The sequence below is a fragment of the Colletotrichum gloeosporioides genome (genome assembly GCF_011800055.1).
Source record: "Colletotrichum gloeosporioides strain Lc1 chromosome Unknown consensus_110, whole genome shotgun sequence".
Taxonomy (NCBI): domain Eukaryota; kingdom Fungi; phylum Ascomycota; class Sordariomycetes; order Glomerellales; family Glomerellaceae; genus Colletotrichum; species Colletotrichum gloeosporioides.
The window spans coordinates 222,091-245,185 of NW_025544755.1; the positions used below are offsets into that span (position 1 = coordinate 222,091).

The 23,095-nt window shown below is 51.7% G+C and overlaps 6 protein-coding genes across 6 annotated transcripts; 4 read left to right on the plus strand and 2 right to left on the minus strand.

Annotated features, from left to right (window-relative positions):
• Window positions 1-161: 161 nt before the first annotated feature.
• On the minus strand, window positions 162-4,928 carry GCG54_00011711 (uncharacterized protein; the record flags this gene model as incomplete). The annotated part of the gene is made up of 3 exons (XM_045411608.1): window positions 162-2,123; window positions 2,186-4,573; window positions 4,626-4,928. 3 exons carry the CDS (start codon window positions 4,926-4,928, stop codon window positions 162-164), a joined length of 4,653 nt encoding a protein of 1,550 aa, XP_045256845.1.
• Window positions 4,929-6,439: 1,511 nt separating this feature from the next.
• Window positions 6,440-6,703, plus strand: GCG54_00011712 (Heterokaryon incompatibility protein 6; the record flags this gene model as incomplete). Its single annotated transcript, XM_045411609.1, has 1 exon — window positions 6,440-6,703. One exon carries the CDS (start codon window positions 6,440-6,442, stop codon window positions 6,701-6,703), a length of 264 nt encoding a protein of 87 aa, XP_045256846.1.
• Window positions 6,704-8,155: 1,452 nt separating this feature from the next.
• GCG54_00011713 (putative ariadne-like RING finger protein) lies at window positions 8,156-11,365 on the plus strand (the record flags this gene model as incomplete). The annotated part of the gene is made up of 1 exon (XM_045411610.1): window positions 8,156-11,365. The coding sequence occupies one exon, from the start codon at window positions 8,156-8,158 to the stop codon at window positions 11,363-11,365; it is 3,210 nt and encodes a 1,069-aa protein (XP_045256847.1).
• A 668-nt stretch (window positions 11,366-12,033) lies between these two features.
• On the plus strand, window positions 12,034-14,165 carry GCG54_00011714 (uncharacterized protein; the record flags this gene model as incomplete). The annotated part of the gene is made up of 3 exons (XM_045411611.1): window positions 12,034-12,820; window positions 12,867-13,954; window positions 14,049-14,165. 3 exons carry the CDS (start codon window positions 12,034-12,036, stop codon window positions 14,163-14,165), a joined length of 1,992 nt encoding a protein of 663 aa, XP_045256848.1.
• Window positions 14,166-14,767: 602 nt separating this feature from the next.
• Window positions 14,768-16,159, minus strand: GCG54_00011715 (uncharacterized protein; the record flags this gene model as incomplete). Its single annotated transcript, XM_045411612.1, has 2 exons — window positions 14,768-15,876; window positions 16,027-16,159. 2 exons carry the CDS (start codon window positions 16,157-16,159, stop codon window positions 14,768-14,770), a joined length of 1,242 nt encoding a protein of 413 aa, XP_045256849.1.
• Window positions 16,160-18,754: 2,595 nt separating this feature from the next.
• On the plus strand, window positions 18,755-19,758 carry GCG54_00011716 (Protein RTA1; the record flags this gene model as incomplete). Its single annotated transcript, XM_045411613.1, has 3 exons — window positions 18,755-18,902; window positions 18,953-19,201; window positions 19,256-19,758. 3 exons carry the CDS (start codon window positions 18,755-18,757, stop codon window positions 19,756-19,758), a joined length of 900 nt encoding a protein of 299 aa, XP_045256850.1.
• Between the last annotated feature and the right edge of the window lie 3,337 nt (window positions 19,759-23,095).

The following is a 23,095-nucleotide window of genomic DNA, read 5'->3' on the forward strand; positions in this document are numbered from 1 at the left end:
GCCAGGCGCAATGATAATCTCATGTAATTAGCGTATATATCCTCATGAGCGCATCTAATGAATACTTAATGTGTACAAAAGTTTATGTTGAAGCCTGAATATCGTTGCGTGTTTTTCTCGATACCGAGGTGATGGGGAGAATGTCATGTGAGAAACCCCAACTACTCTGCAGCCTCCGATCCTTCAGGTGTCTCAGCCTCCACGCAATCAACGTAGTTAGCCTTCACCTCCGCCTTCCAATCCTCCATCTTCACATGCTTTCCATCGACTCGTATGAAGCCAGAAGGAATGGCTCTGATTGCAGCCTCATCGCAGGGGGGTAGCGGGATGAACGTGTGGTCCTTGCTGCACATGAGATCCCTAACTGCCTTGGCACCAGCCTTGGTGTAGCAACCTTCATCCAGCCATACCTGACCACAACACTCCATGCAATACCATATTCCATTCGGAATCGTCGTTGTGACGTCGCAGTATCCGTGGCATGCGCCGATGGAGCGGCTAGGCTCTTCTGGCTTGGCGATAGGCGTTTTCTCTGAGTCTCCGTTTGCTGACTCCTCCTCCACATCTCCTTGGACGTGATCAGGATGCTCTTCTCCATCGACGTCGGTAGAAGTGTTGTGAGAAGTCGGCTGTACGTTTTCGGGCGGGTTCTCATCGTTGTCCTCCGGGTTTGTTACCGGCTCCTCCGCCATTACTGGAGCCTCAGCGCCAGACGCTTCCTGAGTACTGGCGCCGTGTGTCTCGCCTGCAGCAGATGCCGCATCCTCCGAAGTCCGCGCCGCAGTAGATTCATCCGTGATGCTAGCCTGGTAAAGAGCCAACTTCCGCTCGTATTCTGCGACTTCAGCAATTCTTGACACTGCCATCATCTCCCAGCACGCAATCATATTGGCCGTCTCCCCGAAGGCTGCGAAAACCTGGGCCAGAACCGAGAAGGAGTACCAGTCGTTCTCCACGTCGTCGTCCGATAGCATTTCAATCATTCGTGCAACTCCCTGACTGAGCAGCCTTTTGCCGGGCATGTCGTCGCCCTTGAGATGGAAAAATCGTGCAAATCTTAAACTTGGCATCCAATAAGCACTCTGACCCTTCTTGAAGATATCGTGCAGGTCCACTGCCTTCTTAAGGGCAGCGTTGATGGCCTCCGGAGTCGAGTCTGGTTTGAAGGCCCGTCTAGTGTAGATAGGCAGAATGAATAGCGTCAGTTCATTCAGGATGTCCGTGTCCTGGTCTCTGACCCAGTCTTCCGTCAGCATTCCCTCTATCACCCCAATGCCAGCATTCTTGTAGCCAGGCCTTCGAGCCATGGAGATCCTATACCAGGCGTTCATCTTGGCTTTCCAGGAAGACTGGTAGGGCGTGTTCTTGACTCTTTTGTCGCCTGCCTCCCACATCGCCTGGAGCACATTCCAACGGTCTGTCTCATCGCATGCTCGTCTGATTGTGTCCCAAAATAGCCTTTCGTAGTTTTTGCTTCCTAGGAAAGCTACCTTGCCACCAACCGTGACATCTTCATCTGGAATTTTCAGCAGTTTCTCGCAGTAGTCCACAATTTCAGTCCAGAGGCCTCGGTCGCCAAAGCTGAACACAATGAGATACGCGCAGGTGGCAGGCCAAGGATGATTCTCTTCAATGGCCTTAAAGTATAAGGAGACGGCTTTTTCGGTGTTTTCATCAGTTCCCAAACTCCAGTAGCGGTCACCGAGTGTCTGGATAATATCGGCATAATTCTTCTGGTTTCTGGCAGTCGAGCGCCACACGGGGTCGTCTTTGACCCCCTTCAACTGGTCCTTCACTCTTTCAAGGATTTCAATGCTTTCGGAAGCCTCCTCTGGCAAGTCAAGGACTCGAGCCAAGTAGAACGAGGACATCCAATCATCTGAATGAAGCTGAATGACTCGTTTTGCTCTGTCCACGACATCCTTTTTCTTGATAGTAGTGTCGTTGGATAAGTAATAAAGGAGCTTCACCATTTGACTCTGCCAGAGAGCGTCGTTCTCCTCGAAACCCAATCTGTTCCGTGCCCATGTTTCAACGGCGCTGACATGCTCCAGAGTGGGAAACCAGAGTTGACTTTCTTCAACTTTGAATTCGTCCTGTTCGCCTTCACTTTTATGATTCATCTACATAGGTTAGCATATCCGCGTCACCAGAAGTTAGGCTTGGTCGAAGGATACAGACTTACTCGCTTGATTAGTCCGTAAAGCAGTGTAAAAGCATCTGATAGCTCTCTTCCTCGATCTTCCGGCTTCAGAAGCCTTCTCGCTGCGATCATTGCCGCCTTCTCATACCAGTACTGGTCACTTTTCTCGCGGCTGATGATGTATTCCAGGATCCTTTTATTGTCGAGGTGCTCCAGGACCGAGGAGTCTTGGGACCATTTTGTCAAAAGCTTGTTGCCTAGGTCAGAGAACACCCAAGGTTCCCAATTGCTAGGAAGAGCTTTGGCATCGATAGCGCCTTCAGTCTCCCAATCCCGTCCGTAGTCCCGGGAGAGAAGGGCATCAATCGCAGCCTCTTCGGTAAAAAGCCGAACCAACAGGGTTCCAGCCTCCGCCTTGAGCTTGCGATCCGCAAGAGACAAATTGGTGCTATCCAAATGTTGATAAAGACAATCGGCTGCGTATGAGCGAAGAAGCTTGCTCTTTTCTGTTTGTTCCTCAATGAGGCAGCGAAGACATCTTAGGGCGAGCTTGAGTTCAGCATTGTCTGGGTCCTGACAGATGGAGTTCTCCTTTCGTTCTATCCTTCGTTCAAAAAACTCCTTAAAGCCAAATTTGTCATAGACATTCTTGGGGCAAACCGTCGAGAGGTAATGTTGAACAATGTTGAGTTCTTCTGGTAAGATTGGATCGGCGTTGTTGTGTTGAGGGATGTTGTCCCACATCTCAGGCCTCTTGAAGTCGATCAAGCCTTCGCTATCAGCATAAAACAGTTCGTTGTACTTCTTCTCAATCTTGGACTGCAAGGACCGAAGAGAGGTTTGGCGTCCATCTGTGTCGTGGTCGGTCTTGAGCTCCAGAGCGGCCTCAATCTGGTCAGATGTCATCCAACGAAGCCCCCATTTTACCCAAAGAATGATCTCATTGATCTCCTCAATCTCCTTGGGCTTCATGATCTGATTGAACCTCTGAATGTCCTCTAGAACTTGGTTCGATCTTGCTCCGCCGGCCCTCTTCAAACAATCTTCCACCTCCTCGAGCGAATCAACGCGTTCGATGTTGTCCAAAGCTGCAACTGCAATCGTGTAGTCGCCATTGGTGGAGCTCTCGAGTGCCTCCAGAACCCGCTTCCTCACGTCGGGCACTCCCGGTCGCGTTATGTCGCTAAGGATATCCATGTGGTTCATCCGAGCCTCTATGTAAAGCTTGATGTCCTCAGCGTTGCGGGTCTCAAGCCGCAGCTTTTTCATCCGAATTTCATCTTCCTTTTCGAGTTGCTCAAACGTTGACGAAGTGCCGGTCACTAAGACTCTAGTGCGAAGACGTGCTTGGTTACCGGAGAGCATCTTGAACAGATTGGTGAGGGCGTCCAAATTCTCTCCAAGGCCATCCAGAACAATGAAGAATGTGCTGTCGATAGTGCTCCGATCTTCATTCTCAAGAAGGAATTGTCTCCAAATGGCAACTGGGTCATCTAGGTCGACTTTGTCGGCGTCGCAAAGACCAGCAATTGATTTGAGAAACGGCGTCTCCTCCTGAGCAAGCTGCCACAACAGGCTCTTCGAAGCACGACACGCAATTACATGCTTCCTTCTGAACCCTGCTGCGACATCTTCCTTGGCATCTGCCTCTAGGAAGAAATGCGCTACGGCTGATCTCGTGCCAGAGCCACCTACTGTTTTCTGCTTCTGGAGCCGATCAATAATGTGTGTGACCACGTGTGTCTTTCCTGAACCTTTGAGCCCCTCAATACCCAAGATAGGATCGGTAGTATCATCGCCAGTCATCCAAGCTGTGAACAGAGGATCGTTGTCAAGCCACTTCCCCGTGCCCTCTATTCGGCTCGCGCCATATTTGCGTAGGTCTTCTCCCCTTTCGGGGACCTCTTTGGAATTCTTTCCGAAGAAAGCCTTTTCCACCTTGTCCTTGAACTTCTGCTCCGTCTTCTCCTTCTTGTTGGCAGTGTTCTGCTCAACCAGCGTGTCGAGCTTCATTGAACTATCCTTCGATGTCTTGGCAGCCTCTTGGCTGGCTTTTGCGGCGTCTTGGCTGATCTTGAATGTCTGGGCAGATACAAGACCGTGTTCCCGTGCGTTGAGGTTCTCCATCTCGCTCAGCAGCCCTTTGATGTCATCATCATCCAGGAACATGCGACTGAAGAACATCTTGATCTTGTGTCTCTTCTTCCCGAGTTGAAGTGACTTGTCGCATACTCTGATGAACAATCTGAATTGGCAGCAGATGACTTTCCTGAGAGACGCATCTCTGTTCGTGTAGTAGGTAAATCGCTCAAAGAATTCGGCGCACTTTTCGAGGAGTGCTGCAAGACTTTCAAACGCCTCCGAGTATGATTGCCATGCCACGATAACAAAGTTCAGCGCGTTGAAGCACTGATTCGCGGGACCGAAAGCCTATGATATGTTTAATAGTCATCTCAGCTGTGGGCGGCAGAGGCAATCTCACATTGGAAATGCCGTCGGCAACTAAGCCGCCAACCTTTGAAATAACTTGAAGTGTCTTGCTGAAGGTGTCCTTGACAGCAGCGTGCTTCTCTGCAGCCTTCTGATCTTTGGCTTGCACTTGCTCCAGATGTTGTAGGACTCCGTCGATATCGAGTTGTTTATCAATCTTGTTGGGATCCCCTCCCGCCATCCGTATCACCATCGCCTGCACCTCCTGCCAGATCTGTGTAACCTCATCGTCACCCTGATCAACAGGAGTCGTTGCGACAACGGCAACCTTGGCGTTAGCAACGACCACGGCCATGGCGGAATAAGGTGCTGCAAAACATTACACGATAGTCACACAGCAGCGAAGCAGGCTCCAGTTCTCCTTTAAACCCCAAAGGAGAACTAATGTTGAGATATTTTCAGATCAGCCCAGCAGCGCCTAAAGCTAAGAATCAGGCTGCATCTTAGTGCTGATAGCGTTTTTTTTGACCTGGTCACCCGTCCATTACCCATGCTTCTGAGGTTGGCCCTAATTGGCCGAGTGATTTTCCTGACATTCAGCTCCGAAGGCCAGCTGCCAGGCCCCTAGTCGCCTTCAGCTCGAAATGAAGCATCATTCGTCCAGGCAGACCAGTTCTCGCCGTGCATTTGTCCGAATGCAAAATGAATGGACAAGGCCCAGTCAAGTGTGCTTTTCAATCATACCCCAAGCTTACTCAAGATTCGGCAGAATCGCCGTTCTGCAGACTATGCCAAAGTTGCGCACTCAATAGCACATTCCTGATTAGTATCTGCGTATCTGCAGGCTTGCATATCCCGTATTGCGGTGCTCAGCATTTAACGCCACTCAGCTGATTGCTGCAATATCACGCCTCCTCTCACTATCGCCGCATTTACCCCTGGTCATTAAAATATACTCAAGTACTCAAATGATTCGAACCACCCCACAGGCATGCTTAACTTGTGTTCGTAGCAACCATCAAAGCTTTCCTTCGGGAGTCCTTCCAAACTTGTAGTATTTCTCTCCCCATTGATCCTCCGTAGGCCCACCTCCATGAACTGATTCGAAAATTGTGTCAAATTACGTCCTTGTCTTTCAGAAGCATCTCGATATTACCATAGCTGTTTTGATCCCTGGCCTTGAGAACATCGAATAACCAAGGCATACTTCTCGACCATTCACTCATGCCGCGCGATTGCGCCGCTTCTATTCTTTTCAGTATTTACAGAACAAAGTCGCAGAAAGTCGTGGGTAGCTGCCTTCTGTCTGCGGTCATCCGCCTGCCGCGTGGCTTCGGCAGCAGCCACTGATGCGAGTTGCTACAGAGCTACTTCGCCCGTCATGACGATTCCGTTGACGAGGTCCAGCAGACGAACCAGATCAGGTGAGGTCTTACCAGTAGCGGATGGCCCATATAGGATGTCATGCTCGATATCAGACCAAGCATGCATGATAATGCTGCCTATCTGCATCTCCACATCAACATCGGGGCCGTTGGCTGCAGTTTGATCGAAGTCACGGCTCTTATGCCGTGCCACAACGTGTGTAGCCTTATAACCGGAAAAGGTCATTTCAGGTGCTAAGCTAGTTCTGTCCATCAGCTCCATCTTGACGCGGTCGTCATCGGACGCTTCCTGGATCTGACGTTGTCGCTCTCTTAGCCTACGTCCAGACGCTCAGTAGCGCTTGCGTCGCCACCACGTGGCAAGACAACAACCATTGGTACGAGTCGGACCCAACGCAGCAGTGGTTTGCACCCGGGGTTTATTATCTTACCCAAGCAGCCGGGCTAGATTCCTCTTCCTATGCGATGTCTGATAGTAATAATGATAAGCTGTAGGAATGGACGGGCGGAGGAGACGCAGCCAAGTGCGCGCGCGCACGGCCAACGGCGCGTCGTGCGATCGGAAATTTGCGAGGACCCGGAATGGATACTACGTCCTCGGTCCGAGAGTGATGTAAGCTGGCGATGTCATTTGTGTCTTGTACGGCGGGAAGATGCCTTTCTGTCTCCGGCCTTGGGGGAAGAGGAATTACCTGCTTGTTGGGCAGTGTTACGTGCATGGGATTATGAACGGGGAGATCATTGATGGCGCGAGGAGCGATGAGGGTGTGTCTGACATTGTCTGGTACCAAATCTGGGAAATAATTACAGCAGTCCGCAGTAAGAAGAGTTTCAAGACCACTTCTAAGCCACTGTACCTACGCCTCTTCTTGCACATCTGTCGTTGGCTAATTACATACATATGTAGTTGGTAGTGTAATTCCAAGCCCCCTAAAGATAGATGATAGACTGCTTGCGGTCTAGCTGCTTCTGCAGTAGACGTGAAGCGGATATGCCTGCGAGTGGCATAAGCAGCTTCAGAGCGTCACCTATCTTAAATAGTGAGAGGTTTAATAATAAGAATATCAAATTTACTAAATTAGACTTATAAATCTAAGGGAATATAACATAAACTAAACAATAGATATAAAATAAAAATTAGTATTCAATATTGAAATACTTATAATTCACAGTAAAAAAAGATCTATAACTATTATTGGTATTTTAACACTTTTCCTATAGTGATACTATCTAGTTTAATGTCGTCGTCGCTGCTATTATTGTTATTGCTATTGTCGTTGTATTCGTTGTCGTCTTCCTCGCTAGTTGCTGTTGTTAGTTATCGTCGTTATGTATCGTCGTTCGTCGTCGTTATGTATCGTCGTTCGTCGTCGCCGTTCGTTCGTCGTCGCCGTTCGTCATCATCGTTAGTCGTTATCGCAATTAGTATCGGGGTCACTACTCCGTATGAAGATTTCTATTACTATCCATGTTTAAAAGGGGTAATTAACTACGTAGGAACGCGCAGACTCGGGAAAACCAGGCGGAATCAGGCGGTTTCTTGAGGAATTAGGCGCGCGCCATCTTTGAGGGCGGTTCAGCCCGCCAACACCTGGCCAACAGTGGCCTGGGCGGCGCTTAATTAGCCCTGGCACCTTCTGGAGGCCCAGAATAGCCATGGATGCCAGGCAGGTCAAGTACCCTGGGGGGTTCCCTCCCTGAACAGGTTTCCCAGTTGCATCTCCCCAACCGGCTCCCCCGTCAACCGACATGAGGCAGCAAGCCCTGGTGCAATTAGGGTACACAACAAGATCGAAAGATTGAGATGAACTGTTGACCCTGAAAGCCAAGTACAATGACTCAAAGTTCAGTTGGTACGAGACTCCTTCCGATGGATGTCGGCGAGTGACGCATCAACGGCCACCGCAGAGGCCCTTCCAACGGGTACCGTAAACGGGTTGTCTACACGGGTGGCTGACGGCGGCGTGAGTCAAACTCGACGATTGGCCTCACCTTCCCTCTGACCATCACCATGGGACATAAATAGGATGAGGGTTCTTGTCTTTTCTTCTCATTTCTAGCCACTCTTCCTTCATCGCGGTCAACCTCCTCCTCCTCCTCCTCCTCCTCCTCCTCCTCCTCCTCCTCCTCCTCCTCCTCCTCTTCCAAAGCACCCGATTGACTAATACGGCGTGGAAAACATCACTTGCTACTCAGTATGGCTTCGGAGGTATTTGACCTCCTCGTCCTGACGGACGCCACTGCGTCCATGAGTAGCTACCTTCGGGCCCTCAATCAGTCTTTGCCCGAGATTCTTCGAGTATCCGCCCTAACAGACTGCTTCTCTCGTATTGGCGTCATGGCATACCGTGACTACTCGGCCGACATGGTTACCGAGTGGTCTGGCTGGTACGGCGATGGCGAAGATACTATCACACAGTCGAAGCTCCTCTCCATGGCCAAGAGCATCCGCACCGACTCAGGACGTCACAGTATCGACTGGCCCGAGGCTGCGAAGACCGGTCTCGCACGCGCCTATAGCGTCATGAGACCAGAAGCTACCACGATCATTGTTCTCTACGCAGACGCTCCGCCCCATACTCTCGGCATTGCCAGCAGAAACAGAGACACCGAAATCAAGAACCTGTCTAAGGCGGACTCCTTCAACGGCGTTGGCAACCTATTCACCGATTGGGTCTCCGGAGCCAAGGCCCTCCAGGGCGAGAATAAGGCCAAGGTCTTCTCTATCATACAGGGGGCCATCGCTGACACCCTGTCTCCGTTCCTGTTCCTATCCCATCTGACGGGTGGCGTCTGTTTTAAGCTGGATATCGGGGATGCGAGTGTCACCACTGCTGATGCCATTTCCCAGCTGACAATCGGCATCCTCCTGTCATGGATGGGTGTCGGAAAGCTGGGAACCTCTGCTTCCGGAGAGCGGAAGTTTGCCAAACTGCTGCAGTACCGAGATGCAGCAGCGATCCAGAACAGTACCCATGAAGGTGACGGAGACACGACTGGCAAATACTTTCCAGTCAGCCAATCAACAAATGCGGAGTATGTTGTTGAGGAGAACATCGAGTCCCGCAACCCTACTCTTAACGAGTTGCATACTGTAGTCGATGCCAGGAAGACCCCAGTCATGGATTTCTCGAAGAGATACATGGCCGATACAGATTACCAAGGATTCGTTATCGACCAGCTCAAGTCGCTCATCGATGCAGATGTTGCTGCTATTGCGGTGAACCCCATCTTCGGGACTCTTTGGCGTACCGTCTGCAATGACCGCGAAAACCCAGCCCGAGATGGTCTCATTCAGTCCTTCGGCTACGCAGTTGATCGAATCTCCGAGCCTGAGAAGAAGAGTCGGATGAAGACTTGGCTAGAAGAGTCGTACGATTATGCTGCAGAAATCCTCGACATCATCAGCCAGGTCCCCAACGAGGAGAGATACCCCTGCGTATTCTTGGATCCGACCGTATGTTTCACAAACGAGGGCAATGGTGACGACGGTGACGACCACCAGGCCAAAATCTCTAGCAGGCAAGGTGTCGCTGGCTTCACGCGCGACGAGCTGATGGAGATCGGTCGTTCTTGCGACTCTCGCATTCTCCGCCGACTTGGTCGAGTGCTCACGCGACTTACCTATGTCCAGTCTGAGGACACCCTGCCTGCTCACATGAAAGGTAACGAGGAGATTATTCGGATTCCAATGGCACTTGCGAATGCGAAGTACCAGCGCAAGTTCTGGAGAATACTCCTTCACCTCATTCTTCCTGGAACAATGCTGGCAGCCCGACCGGGAGCGCTTCTAGCCGCACTTTCTCTGCGTATAGGTTTGAAGCCCCTCACAGAAGCCGCTGACCAGGAACTCCTATTCTTCAGCAAGAAGTGGAACAACTTGGACATACCGGAAACTTGGAACGCAAGCTGCCTTTCGTTGCTTCTTGACGCCGACAGAGACTACGAGAAGCGAATTACCGAAGGCATCACCCATCGCTACAGCCACGACGCCTGCATCCTGCTGGAGGGCGATCGTCAGCTGTTCCGGACTCTAGTTGACTACAAGCTACTTGAGCTCAACCTCAACACCACGCTCCAGGCCAAGGTTGGTTGGCATCCGGAGAAATCCAAAGTCGCTCTTGGGCCTGTTGTGATCTGCAAAAGCTGCAGCTTCCCTCGCTCAGTCACAATAATGGGGCGCGACGGTGTCTGCGGTCTCTGTCCTCAGACGTGCAGCTGCAATATCTGCCAGCCCTTTGACGATGAAAAGCTAAGGAGGGAGACGAACGTCCATGCTGATGACAATGAGAAGACGGAAGGCACATGGGTCGAGTGTTTCACTCCGACCTGTCGTGCCCAATACGTTGTCTACAACCCAGACGCTCTGAACGTGCGTCCCAAGTGCTACTACTGCCGACACGGTAACTCGTCTAATGCCCCCTGGGTTGAGTGCTCGCAGTGCCTGAACCGCATTATGTGGCCAAAGACGTACCGCCCTTCTGACTTCGATGCCGCCAGCTTCAGATGTCCTGGATGCGTAACGAACAAGGTCACTATAATTGACTACGAAACTTCTGCCAAAAGCTTGAGCGGAGAAAACGGCACATCATGGCTTCTTTGCAACGAAAACGGTGCCATTAAAGAACCTTTCAACGGCCGATCTCTCTTCCACACCATCTCAGCAGTCTCGGACCGACAGTCTTTGGCAACCAATGTACAGATTCTTCCAGCTGGAGCTGGACAGTCTACTCACCTGACTATCCGTGGCAAGGTGGTGCACAACCAAGCGGAGGTGTTCGACTCGCTTCGTTCCTGGGTCGAGTCTCGGAAAACAGAGGCTGGGGAGTGTACTTTGTGCTTCTCCAATATTCGAAAGACCGATTTGCGTCAGGCATGCGGTCGCTCAGGCTGCCATCAGACCATCTGCAGTGGATGCTTGGAAGACTGGTATGGTCTCAACTCTAGGGGCAGGATTATCAATATCGCCGCTCTATCGTGCCCTTTCTGTCGCCGCCAGCCAACCCGCAAAACAGTATCCGCCTTGGGTCTGTCGCAGCTCGGAAACCTTGGCACTGCCGTGGAAGAATCCGGATCGTGGATATATGCTTGGTGCGATGACTGTGGCCTCGCTCGTCGCTTTGTCGAGAGGGTGTGCGCGGCTGGGGCGCCCCAAGAAGTGTTCAACTGGTGTTGCGATGAGTGCAAGGAGATGAAGGGCACGAAGCTGCAGCTCAGAAATTGCCCTGGCTGCGGCACTCTAACAGAGAAAATGGGTGGATGCGACCACATTGCCTGCACCTGCGGCGCCCACTGGTGCTTCTTCTGTGGAGAGAATGTAGGACTCGCCGACATCTACGATCACATGGACCGTGTACACAATGGTTGGTGGAATGGCGAGGACGAAGAACGCGATGATGTGTATTAAGTAAGGACAACAGTGTGGCAGGTAGTTATGGCATGGACCGTTGGTGGTCACCAAAAGGCTTAGACGGTAATAACTGTTTGCTCGCTATCATCGTTCCTGTTGTAGTCGCTGTTATTGTTCTTGTTGTCATCGTCCAATATCGTCGTCCATAGTCGTCGTCCATTGTTGTCTTCTATCGTCGTCTTCTATCGTCGTCTTCTATCGTCGTCTTCTATCGTCGTCTTCTATCGTCGTCTTCTATCGTCGTCTTCTATCGTCGTCTTCTATCATCGTCCTCCCTAGTAAAGCCACTAAACTTTAGAAAATGTGGCCGCTCAGACATAGGAAAATGGTGCTTTCTCATAGTCATAGATGCCCAAGTAATTGATTCATCGTACCTTACTCCTGTTGCTCTACATTTTGACAGTGTTTGCCTTCTTGCGATTGATCCGCTTAATATCCGACGCCAAGGTTGCTCGGGATGTAGTAGTCGCACAGCATCGGGAAATAAGCCATTCGGTGCTTGCCCATTTGGCCCGAAGACCGGGCGAGTTCTTCCGTTGACTCCTCACTTGACGAGAGGTCGCATTCATAGGCCGCGATCATGACAATCGACATTCAAAACATTTCTAATTTCTTGCTTTGCCGTCACTTCCTCTTCTCAATCTGCAGAAGACTTGTCTTTCACAATGTCACCATTAGTCGGTTTCTCAGACAATCAATTTCGCACACGCGGCGATCTCGTGCGGGCCGCTGCCGCCCTGCTCGAACCATTGGAGTCGTACAAGTCGACGGAGAAAGCACGAATCAAGCTCGCGACGAACACTGCTGCCGGCTTCGACGAGGTCTCGGCCCAGTTGGAGGGATTCGCCCGCCCGCTTTGGGTGGTTGCTAGCCTCCTCCGCGAACCCAGCTTCGACGCCAACAATGGCGTGGATCTCAATTCTTGGACGACGGGGGTCGTGGCAGGCACCGATCCTGAATCTGAGGAGTACTGGGGCGACGTGGGAGACATTGATCAACGGATGGTGGAGATGGAGTCCATCGCATTTACACTCTTGACCTCCCCCGACGCATTCTTGGCATCATGCGACGGAGAGGCCAAGGAGAGATTGCGGACTTGGTTAGGCCACGTCAACGGCAAGAAGATGCCGCAGAACAATTGGCGCTGGTTCCGTATCTTCGTCAACCTTGCTCTTGTCAAGACTCTTGGCGTTCAAATGGAAACTGTGCGTCACTTCATGGAGGAAGACTTCGATTTGCTGGATTCGTTTTACCTTGGCGACGGTTGGTCTAGCGACGGGCTCTGGGGAGAGGAAAGGAAACAAGCCGACTACTACTCTGGCAGCTTCGCCATCCAGTTTGCCCAACTTTTGTACATCAGGTTTGCTGTGGATGATGAAGAAAGGGTAGAGAGGTACAGACAGCAGGCAGTAGACTTTGCGTCGACTTATTGGAGATATTTCGATACTAATGGTAGGCTCTTTGTTCTAATGCGTTACCCTAGACTGACTATGCACAGGAGCTGCGATACCTTTCGGCCGAAGTCTAACGTACAGATTCGCCTTTGCGGCCTTTTGGGCCGCTGCGGCAACCACTGGTGTCAGTTTGCCAGCCCCGATTGACAATGTTGGAGCTGTCAAAGGCTTGCTTCTTCGGCATCTCCGCTGGTGGGCAAAACAACCTGATACGTTCAACACAGACGGGACGATAAGTATCGGCTTCGCATATCCCAACATGTTCCTGAGCGAAGACTACAACTCGCCGCAGTCGGTGTACTGGTGTCTGAAAAGCTTCATAGTACTAGGACTCGACGAAGACCACCCCTTTTGGACAAGCGAGGAACTACCTCATCCACTTGATGGCGCACAGTGGAAAAACAACAGGACGTCGAGTCATGAGGGTTTGAATCGTATCGAGGTGGTCTGGCCCCCTAGGCAGATCCTCTGCAGCACCGCTGAACACCACTTGTTCTTGTCTTCGGGGCAGATGACAACCAAGACGTTCAAAGCAAGGGAGGCCAAGTATGGCAAGTTTGCCTACTCTTCAGCCTTTGCATTCAGCGTGCCCACAGGTAACATGCTTACGCAGCTAGCCCCTGACAGCACACTTTGCGCCAGCAACGACGATGGCGATAGCTGGAAGGTTCGGTGGGAACCCACTGATGTGCGTCTCGAGGCCACATCAATCGTCAACAGAGACGGTGTGTCCTTTGAGGTACAATCTCTGGTCAGCACCTGGAAGCCTTGGAAGTATCTTGACTTGTTGATCGAGACGACCCTGGTGCCTGCCATGGAACACTTCCCAGGGTGGCACATTCGGGTCCACAAGATCAATGTGGGATCCATGGCGGATACTCCTTCATGGATAGACAGCATCCAGCTTGTTGACGGAGGCTTTGCCATTGCCTCCCACACGACGAAGGGAAACTTCTTGCCAGAAGTAGCCTTTCAGGGGCTTGGGGGAGAAGGCTTCACCCAACGAGCTGACGACGCCCTTGTTCTTTCGACGGCCGGTGCGAGCGGTATCGTGGACCTCCCGACGAAAGTCGATGGTGTCGGAGGCATCGTTGGCCAAGGAGGAGCATCGAGTGTTAAGAGCCAAGCCTTTGTACTAAGGGCTGACCCAAACACCAATTTGATCGCGCAAAGAACTTTCATCCCGGCTGTCAAGCACCATATTAGCTTGCGTCAACATTTTTCAGGGAATCAGACGTCACTTCACCTTTCCTCTGGCATTTTTGCCGTCGATTCCCAGGCCAAGTTGGAAAATGTTGCTAGTAGAAATATTTGGCAAGAACGTCCTCGAGTGGAAATGGTAGATGGCAAAACACGCATTCATGCTTCTTAGCGTTCACGTAGGATATTCGTTTTCGTAGAGTAACATTCTAGCTCCACATTACGCAAGGGCAGCATGACCTCCCACCCTGCAATACAGCAACCATTAGCACCCGCGATATTACGATCGTTCTCGCGTGTTGACTTACACAAGGCAGACAGCAATGCACAAGGCTGAGCCAATGGCTCGGAACAGACGGCCCGTTGGGATCATGGGATGGGATGAAAGTTTCTACAAGTATTCTTCCTATAGAATAGTGACAGAGTTGACATTTCATAAACCTTACAGCGTTACTGTGTGCCTTTCAAGGTTTGCCAAGTTCCGAAGAGCCGTACTCCAAATTCCGGGGCCGTGGAAGGCCTCACACAAACTCCGTCTTGCCCGTCCCAGCCTGGCAACCTTTATCGTGTGTATCGCTGCGCTGAACCCAGTTGTCGCCCTTTTCCGTCCAAACTTGAAGACGCTGTAAATCTGATTTCTGTAATGAGCATCCAAATCCAGCTGCGAACCGCTCCGCCTCGCTGTGAAACCGTGAACTGTCTCCAAATATCGTCAAGAGACGAACTGCAAAAGAAATAGCAAAACTTAGAGTACGACAGGCATGGCGTGCGCCATATGTTCTATCTGTAGCTCGTAGCTTCCCACTCCGATGACCTCTATGGGCCACATGATGAGCTCCGCCCACGCCGTGCCCATAAGCTGTTCCGAGATGATGGACAGCAGAGCTCGGGCCCAGCCGTTCAGGAACCAACAGAAGGGTTCTGCCATGTTGATAATGACGCAATAGTGAGCCAAGACGACTAGAGCTGCGGGATGCCGGCGCCGCAACATGTCCAGGTAGTCGCTGGACATGAGTACCGGCCACAGGAACACCGCGCGGAACTCAACTGGGGCAGACATGGCGTTCATGGTGGATACCTTGGCAATAGCTTCGCTCAATGCTATTACCGCGTTATTGATGGTGTACTTGCCCTCGGTAGAGGTCTCCATAGCACCGATCTCAGCTAACCGGGTACTGAGCCGGGGGAGCCGCTCAAAGAGGGGCTGAAGCGACGGTTCCGGCGTCTGAGACTCGCCGGGGCCGCGGATGAAGATTTCGCGTAGCGGTCCCTTGCGCAGATCGTCGTCTGAAGCACGCAGAATCACGCTCATGCCGTCTGTCAGGGTGAAGATGTCGAGCATGCTGTCGATGGGTGAGAAGGTTGGGTTGTACTTCTCATAGCTGGGGTAGGTGGCGAAGGCGCTTAGCGTCAGGAAGATGGAAGACGCGAAGAGGGCGTGGCAGTTTGTGGAGGAGATTGTGCCGAGCAAAGTTCCTCTCATGCCGTTGATGGCGTCATTCTGGTGCTGGGCAGCCTGCATAAGGTAGGCATGGCGGCAGTCTGGTTGGAGGTATGCCAGATGGTAGGCTGAGAAGGCAAGGAGTTGGTGAAGCAGAAAGGGGTAAGAGAGCGCCTCTCTTGGCACATCATACTGGAGGGTCTTCTGCGCCTGAGAGGAGTGTGAGAAGGTTCGATACGACACCGAAGTGTAATGGTGCATAAGCTCAAGATCTGAGATCCAGCCGCTGGCCGTCTCTGTCTTGTTCAGGTCGGTTAAGAAGCGTGAAAAGTAAGGGAACGGGTCCGACTGCGAAGACGGAGAAGTTTGCCCTCCTGGACTCGACGCGCCATGGTGGCCACCGAGTGATCCGGCTGCGGACTGTGGCGAAAGAGACGCGGGCGACTGCGCGCTTGGCCTCCGCCTAACCGTTGCCGACCCCTATCCACCCCCGCCGCTGTCAGATCCGAGAACGAGATACCTCAACACCAAAGAGTTTCGATTCTTGGGGAAACAGAACTTACCCGTGATCCCGATCGCCTGGCCCGATGCCCTGCCGCCGGCGCCTGTGCCGACACCTGGGACGAGCCGCTTGTTGACGCTCCCGCGTTTTCTAGTAGACTGCAAGGCAGCCCGTGGCGCACACAGGCACTGCATGGCCTGTTTTCGTCACACTACGTCAGGAGGATCGCGCATTAGTCTCACATCTCAACGTCGAGTGTCGGCTTCTAAGTGGCACCAGGGGGTTCAGGGGAATTTGGGAGGTTGCATCGACCTACTTTGACTCTTCTCTCCTTGCATCTCAAGCACCCATTTCGGGATTTCCTGTACCCCAAACGCTTCATGGTGAGATCGTATGCGGCTCTTCTTTGCTAAGACTTCACTGCCGATGAGGCAACATTGAGAATGATTAATGATATCCGAAAACGACAACGAGGACGAGGTTGAGGACAAGGTCCAGTTAATAAGGACGAGCTGGTGGGGGTGGTCTGGTGTCTTGGTCGGAGTATGTGTGCTCTGTATATACGCCGGCCACCTCCAAAGATAGCCAAGACGAGGGTGTTGTTGTGTTGAGCCTTGTCGAACACTGTTGCTCGCCGACTAAACAAAGCTAAGACGGATGGGGAAGTCAACGGGTACGCCCAGGCTTCGTCTGATCTTGTAGTAGGCAGTCAGGCACAAATACCTCAGTACTTGACGCATTTACTGACAGGTCAAGGGCACTATTCTTAAGATACGGATAGAACATGCGCGGGAATGCCAAGCCCTGAGTCTGCCATTCGAACAACTTAACCATCGACAATTTCATCACCCCGCCGGACGGGGGTCCGGAAGGCTAGCCATGAAGCTTGGAGGGAAGAGGGCTCGAGATGGGAAGGGAAAAAATTGGAGAAGTGAAGCTTACTAGGTTCCTTGGTATTCCCAGCCGGCGACGGTGATTAGGGGTGACGGTGTCAGCGACGCGGAAACTGAGTCGCGCCAAGACCGTCCCCTCTCCGTCGTACGGGCGGAGATGCCGCACCCCTACCTCTCTACGGCAGGCCTGGATACCTTAACGAGTATGTATGACGGCCGATGCTCCCTGATCAGTGATGTGATGGGGGGGTCCCCCGCCGCCGCACGCACACGCACACTCACACGCTCCGCGTCCGCGGGAGGAGCGGCCAGGAGCGGTAAAGGGTCGTCTGGCTAAGCCTTTCAAGTACGTGCGTCATGTGGGGGAGCCCTGACTGTCGTCTCTACTGAGGTGTATCTGCAGCAGCATGCGCTCCAAACTCCAACGTGGTTCCCGCTGGCGCATTGACAGCCTTGCATGGACAGGCTGAATATAGAACCAGTGAAACGGCTTCTGGTCGACGTTGCGGCCGCGGCAAATGGGATGAAGAAGAGACAGACCAGCTGTTGAGACTAAAGAGGAAAACCAGGGCGCGAATTTGCCAAGACATCTCGTCAGAGTTGGTGTATCTGGTAGAAAGGCTTTTTTGATGAAATACCCTCTCACGATTGTTAGGCCAAACCTGTGTCGTTTAATCCTGCGTCCATCGCCAAGACCAGGCTCAGCCCAGCAGGTAGCAGCTAAGCCTCAGTATTGCGTCGCCGTGCCCAGATCGTCCGCCGATGTTCCCGCCCACCTCCTCTGCTGAATAGAGTTTCTTGGGAGAGATGGGGGTTTCCTGAGTTAAGCCTCGATCCGGCGACTGCCAGCCAATTTGAATTGACAGGGAAACATCGGCCTACGGCAAAGTCTTGGCGCTCCCAAGACTCCAAGAGACGGCACACGCGCTGACCAGCACGACCAGCCACACACCACCCGCGCCCGTGGCTTCCGTGGTGAAGAGCGTCCGGGCGCTCCGCGGGCCCTCTGGGGTCAATCCCCGGTCAATCCCCGGCCGAGAAGATTTTGACTCGGCGCAGAGATACTGGCCAATGATGAGGCGATCCGAAAACGACACTGCCTCCACGCCTTTAACCGGGGTTCTGTATCTGATTACTATGATATGCTGACACGGAGCAGGACTTTACGGCGGTAGACACGGGGAGAAGCGTCTGCCTGCCCCGATGGCCAATCACAAAGAGCGGCTTTCTGATTATTCCAATTAGAGGGGCATCGTGTCTAGTCGTAACCCTGCTTAGCACGGCGTCTTGGTTGTCGTAATTTCAAGTATTTGAGTATTTTACGGATGTTCGGCGCATTGACAGCTGTCACTCTATTCAGCGGCGCTAGCAGCATGACGGTTGAAATTTAGTCTCTCGTAGGAATTCGTACGCAGGTCATGTATTGAGTGCTTATGCAATCACTCGCGCACCTTCAAGCCCTCCCCCCACAGGGCTGAGCATGATGGGAAAGTTGGATGTCGTGAGACTATGGAGGCAACGGTATACGACTCGTTTATCGTTTATCGGTATCGACTATCCGTTCTCGTTTTCTCTTTCGCATATCGTAGAAAACACCACTCGTTTCCGCGTCTGACTGTAGAGGCTGAGCAGAGATAGCTTCAATTCTGGTATGATTTAGGAATTAGTGTCATTGGTAGGAGAGATTGGTTCCGGGCGTTCCAGATGGACAACTGTGGCTTGGTGATGGAAGTGTTTAAAGAGAGAAGTCTGCTTGAGCATAACAATCAATAGCATTAAGGATCCAGGGAGACCGAAATTCAGCTATTGATTTTAGTAAAATTACTTGACGACCCTTTTCCAAAACGTTGGAGCCATACGTCTCGAGAACTCAATCCCGCAACTCAGGAAACAACAATGGCGAACGATTATTACCGCTATGACCCTTCCCTGCCTGCGGCGATCATCTTTGCCGTTTGCTTCGGACTTTCTGCAGCCGGCCATGCATTTCAACTTGTCAAAACCAGAACCTGGTATTTCATACCATTCTTGATTGGTTGCATTGGTATGTGCATATGCTCTTTCTCGTCAGACAGCGAAATTAATGGGCCATAGTTGAGGCTGTTGGATATGCCGGCCGAGCTATCAACGCAACTGAGACACCGAACTGGACAAAGGGTCCCTACATTATTCAAGCTTTGCTACTGTTGTTGGGGCCTCCATTCTATGCCGCATCGATCTACATGGTGTTTGGGAGACTGGTCATCTTGCTGGATGCTGAGAAACATTCTCTCATTCGGAGAAAGTGGCTCACGAAATTCTTTCTGCTTGGAGACATTCTGTCTATTTTTGGCCAGGCAATCGGTAGGTCATAGCCCGCTCAGAGCATCTGAGTCAACAGTGGCTAACATGTCTCAGGTGGTGGGCAACTTGCCGGTGCAGACACCCAAAAGAAGAAGGATCTCGGCCAAACGATTATCATTGTTGGACTTGGCATCCAAATCTTATTTTTCGGTTTCTTCATGGTTGTTACGATTCTTTTTCATCTTCGTATCAGCCGCGACCCCACCCCAACCAGTCTTGCGGTCAGAACCCCTTGGCGACGACTCCTCCAAGTGCTCTACGTTGCGAGCTTTCTCATTCTGGTTCGCTCAGTCTTCCGAGTCATTGAGTATGTCATGGGCGAAGATGGGGAGCTGCAGTCCAAAGAAGTATATATCTACATTTTCGACGCACTGTTGATGCTTGCTGTGTCAGCAGCGTTCAATTATTTCCACCCTTCTCGAATTATCAGCAACTCTGCGGCAACCCGTTTCACCATTTCAGACCCGGAGGATCAAGTCAACAATTACCCCATGACTTCAACAAGCAACTTCGACGGGTCTCGGTCAGCGGCATCCAGCTATCTCCCGCAGAAGTAGGAAGGGTTTGATGACTACATTGCTGCGCTAATCCGCTCACCCCCATCCTGGATAACAGGCTTTGCTATTCTGCTTCCAACAGCTGTTTCGATTGATTCGTTTGGTTGACTGTTTCTCTCTGCGACTCAACTCCAGCATAGATGATTCCCAGTTAGAATTGCCTGCTTAATTCATGAATTTGTCTCGTTTTCTGAATCCAAGGTCTTGGCAAAGCCAATATGCAGATAACAAAACACCTTCAACCCCGCACTCGTCGTGGCTGGTGATAATAGAAAGATGGGATGAAATACTCGAACGGGCTTCCGGTCGCCCCCACGACGGGATGTGCTGATCATCAGGCTGACAGCCTGTAAACTCTGTCCGCCGGGACATAGAAAGTGCCCGAGAATGCAGCTGGCCAGCTTGGCATGTCAAAACGTCTCGGACAAGCTCACTGAAGGTGACGGCGGCCGAGCCTCATGGCGCGAAACATCAAGGTCGCCGTGCCAAGAATCACCAGAGCCTCAGCAAAGCACAAGTGACGCCCGGCTTGCCTCACAGGGATCGACGGTTGATCAACTTGCCTCAGATATAGACCTCATATGCTCATAGCTCCCAAAGGGTCTTGGCTGCCAGGTTGAACTCGCTTTGGATGGCAGGGTATTGACGTGCCGTACGCCGCGTGCCGAGAACTCAGCTGCCCAAAGGTCTGCGTCCGAGCTCCCCAGTACCGCGGTGTGCCGTGGATACCAAGGATGAACCCAAATGTCGATGCTATAGACAAGCGACATGTGCTATTGCTCAGAATCAAACGCCAAGACTTGATGGTCTCTTTCACATCTCGTCGGCGCTTCTGGTGCAGCTTTCTCAGTCTCATGACGCAGATATTAATAGCGGCTTCTGTGAGGGCATTCGGAACGGGCCGTTAAGCTTTCTAGGTGAAACCACATGATGGGGTAGACCCTGCAGTGACTGTGCACGCTTGAACAGCCAAGACCCAAGGCAACTTGGCCAGTTACGATGGTGCCCATTAGCTCATGTGGCCGGGCACTTTCGACAAGCAGACGAACCACCCTGGCGGGATGAGGAGGAGGGGGCGCAAAGTATAGACGTCTTCGGCTCTTTTACGTGCACATGATTTCCGAACCGTCGGAACCGACTGCAACGGAGCTCGGGCTCTGCATGTTGCCATGCTGCTGTGATCGACGGCACCCCTCCCGCTTCCCTTGCCTCCGTGCCCCCCGGACAGCTGGGATGATGGTGTCAAAACGTGGCGCAGGGCAGACACTTGGGCCAAGGACCCCATGCTTCTTTTCCCAATCAGCCTTGGGCTGGCAACAGCGTGGCAGAGGAGACAGTGCCAAGACCCCTATCTATCTAATTTTATACCCCAAATGTTTGATTTCCCCGCAACTGCTCGAGTAAGATTAAAAGAGTCTCGCCTGCTCATCACATGAAGTTATTCACCGCCGATTGCTACATCGCGAGGTCTTGGCATCGTCTTCTTGACTCTTGGCTTGGCGCCGTCCTACCCGATGAGCGGAGTGGCTGGTATCTTTTCCTTTCTTGGCATTTGCAAGTCTCAAGACCTTTTTGCCTTGAAATTTTGATTTCATCAACAAGGCCAAGGGTTATCACCACTGCTTTCTAGGCGCGCGTTTCGATAGCGGTGCAGAGTTGATGCCAAGCCCAGCTCGACTTGGCCGCGACGCCGCCATTATCTATCACAACCTGGCCCAGGTCGCGGAGGTCCCCAAAGGAGGAATGCAGATCCGTACCATGTCTATCACGACTTTCTTGGCACTCATCAATTGACTGATGTCGTTAGCACGAGGCAGACCGGCAACTCAGGTCATGAGGTGTCGCCCTCGGGTGGCGATGGCACCGAACATGTGAATGGCAACATGGCGAACACACTCGCGCCCATGTCGGCGACGCGAAGCACGATGCCGATCATCACGACGATATCAATTGGCGCAACTCATCAGTGACGGGCGGGTAGATCATCGCTGGGTTGGAAGAGGCAAGCCACGTCGAAGATGACGAGTATATGGTGCTATCGCCGCTTGCCAAGAAGTCATTTGATTTCAGCAACTAGAATCAGGCCATTCTTCCAGGCAGTCATGTTGCCAAGAACAAGATAATGGTCGCTGAGTCGTTCGCCAAGCCGCTCTGAAGATATTGTAGCTACTTCTCTGTACGTCTCATCCACTAGTTCCGAGATCTAGGAATAGACTGCTGGAATGAGCCTCGCATCATGAATGCTTCCCATTCAGGACTAGAGTCTTCAGTGTTACTTGATAAATTATTTCATGTCGTGACGCAAGCTACTGGGTAGACGATGATCTAGTTGTTGAGAGAATCCTTTTCAAGTCACGAGAATGAACAACATGAGGACCCAGTCTCAACACTACTACAACTTGTTACCTATTCAAGTAAATCCGGTCGTGGAGCTGTAGGTCCAGGTGACAATAGGCAACTTCACTTGGGAAACAGCACATTGATGATTCGTGACATGACTTTACCCGATTTCTTCTCATGGGCTGATGTATTACCCGGGCTCGATGCTTTATCGTGACATTTCACGGCCGGTATTACAGATCTCTTGGCGATCTACGCTCTGTTTACGAATCTGTTGTCAAGTACGAAGTAAGTAGCGGCTCTTGAGTGTTCGGAAACCATCCGCACCATCCATCGGAACAGCGCGCCACCTCTGTAGACGCGCGTGTAACTGTGGGCTCCATCGACAGGAATACACCTTGCTGCAGAGTTCGCATCCTCCTAGGGCTGAATTAAACTACGTGTACTTGGTGACCTAGTGCTTCCAGAGAGTCTTCGTTCTCGTTATCGTTCTCGTGGTTCTGACGTGCGTGGGCCGTGGCTGACAGTGGCGCGTGCTTGAAGTCTCTTGCACCAGATTTGGGTTCTGAGCATGCGAATTGATCAATGCGAGAACAATGAGAGAATATTGAAACGCATATTCCATAGGGACGTGAATTACTAATTCGCGCGCCCGAATGATCAAAGTGGTATCTAGCCGATATTTGCCGAACGATTCATCCATGACGCCCAAGATCGTTGACACTTACTTAGAAGTTCCCATAGCTTCCAAGTTTCAACTTTTGAAGGAGCGAATTCGAGTAGATGATCCTTAAGTTCGTCCAGAATTCATTTCGTTCAGTCGTCTTCGAGTTGGTGCGATGGTCTAGTCAGTAGTGTTAACGAGTAGGGTTCTCGTACGTTTTGGTTTCCTTACTTGTGAGACATACGAATTAAAATGCCAGCATGGTGTTCGTCACATGAGTACACTGGATGAGCTTGACCCTGTCGTTTTACGGAGAGGCTTGCGCCGGTACTA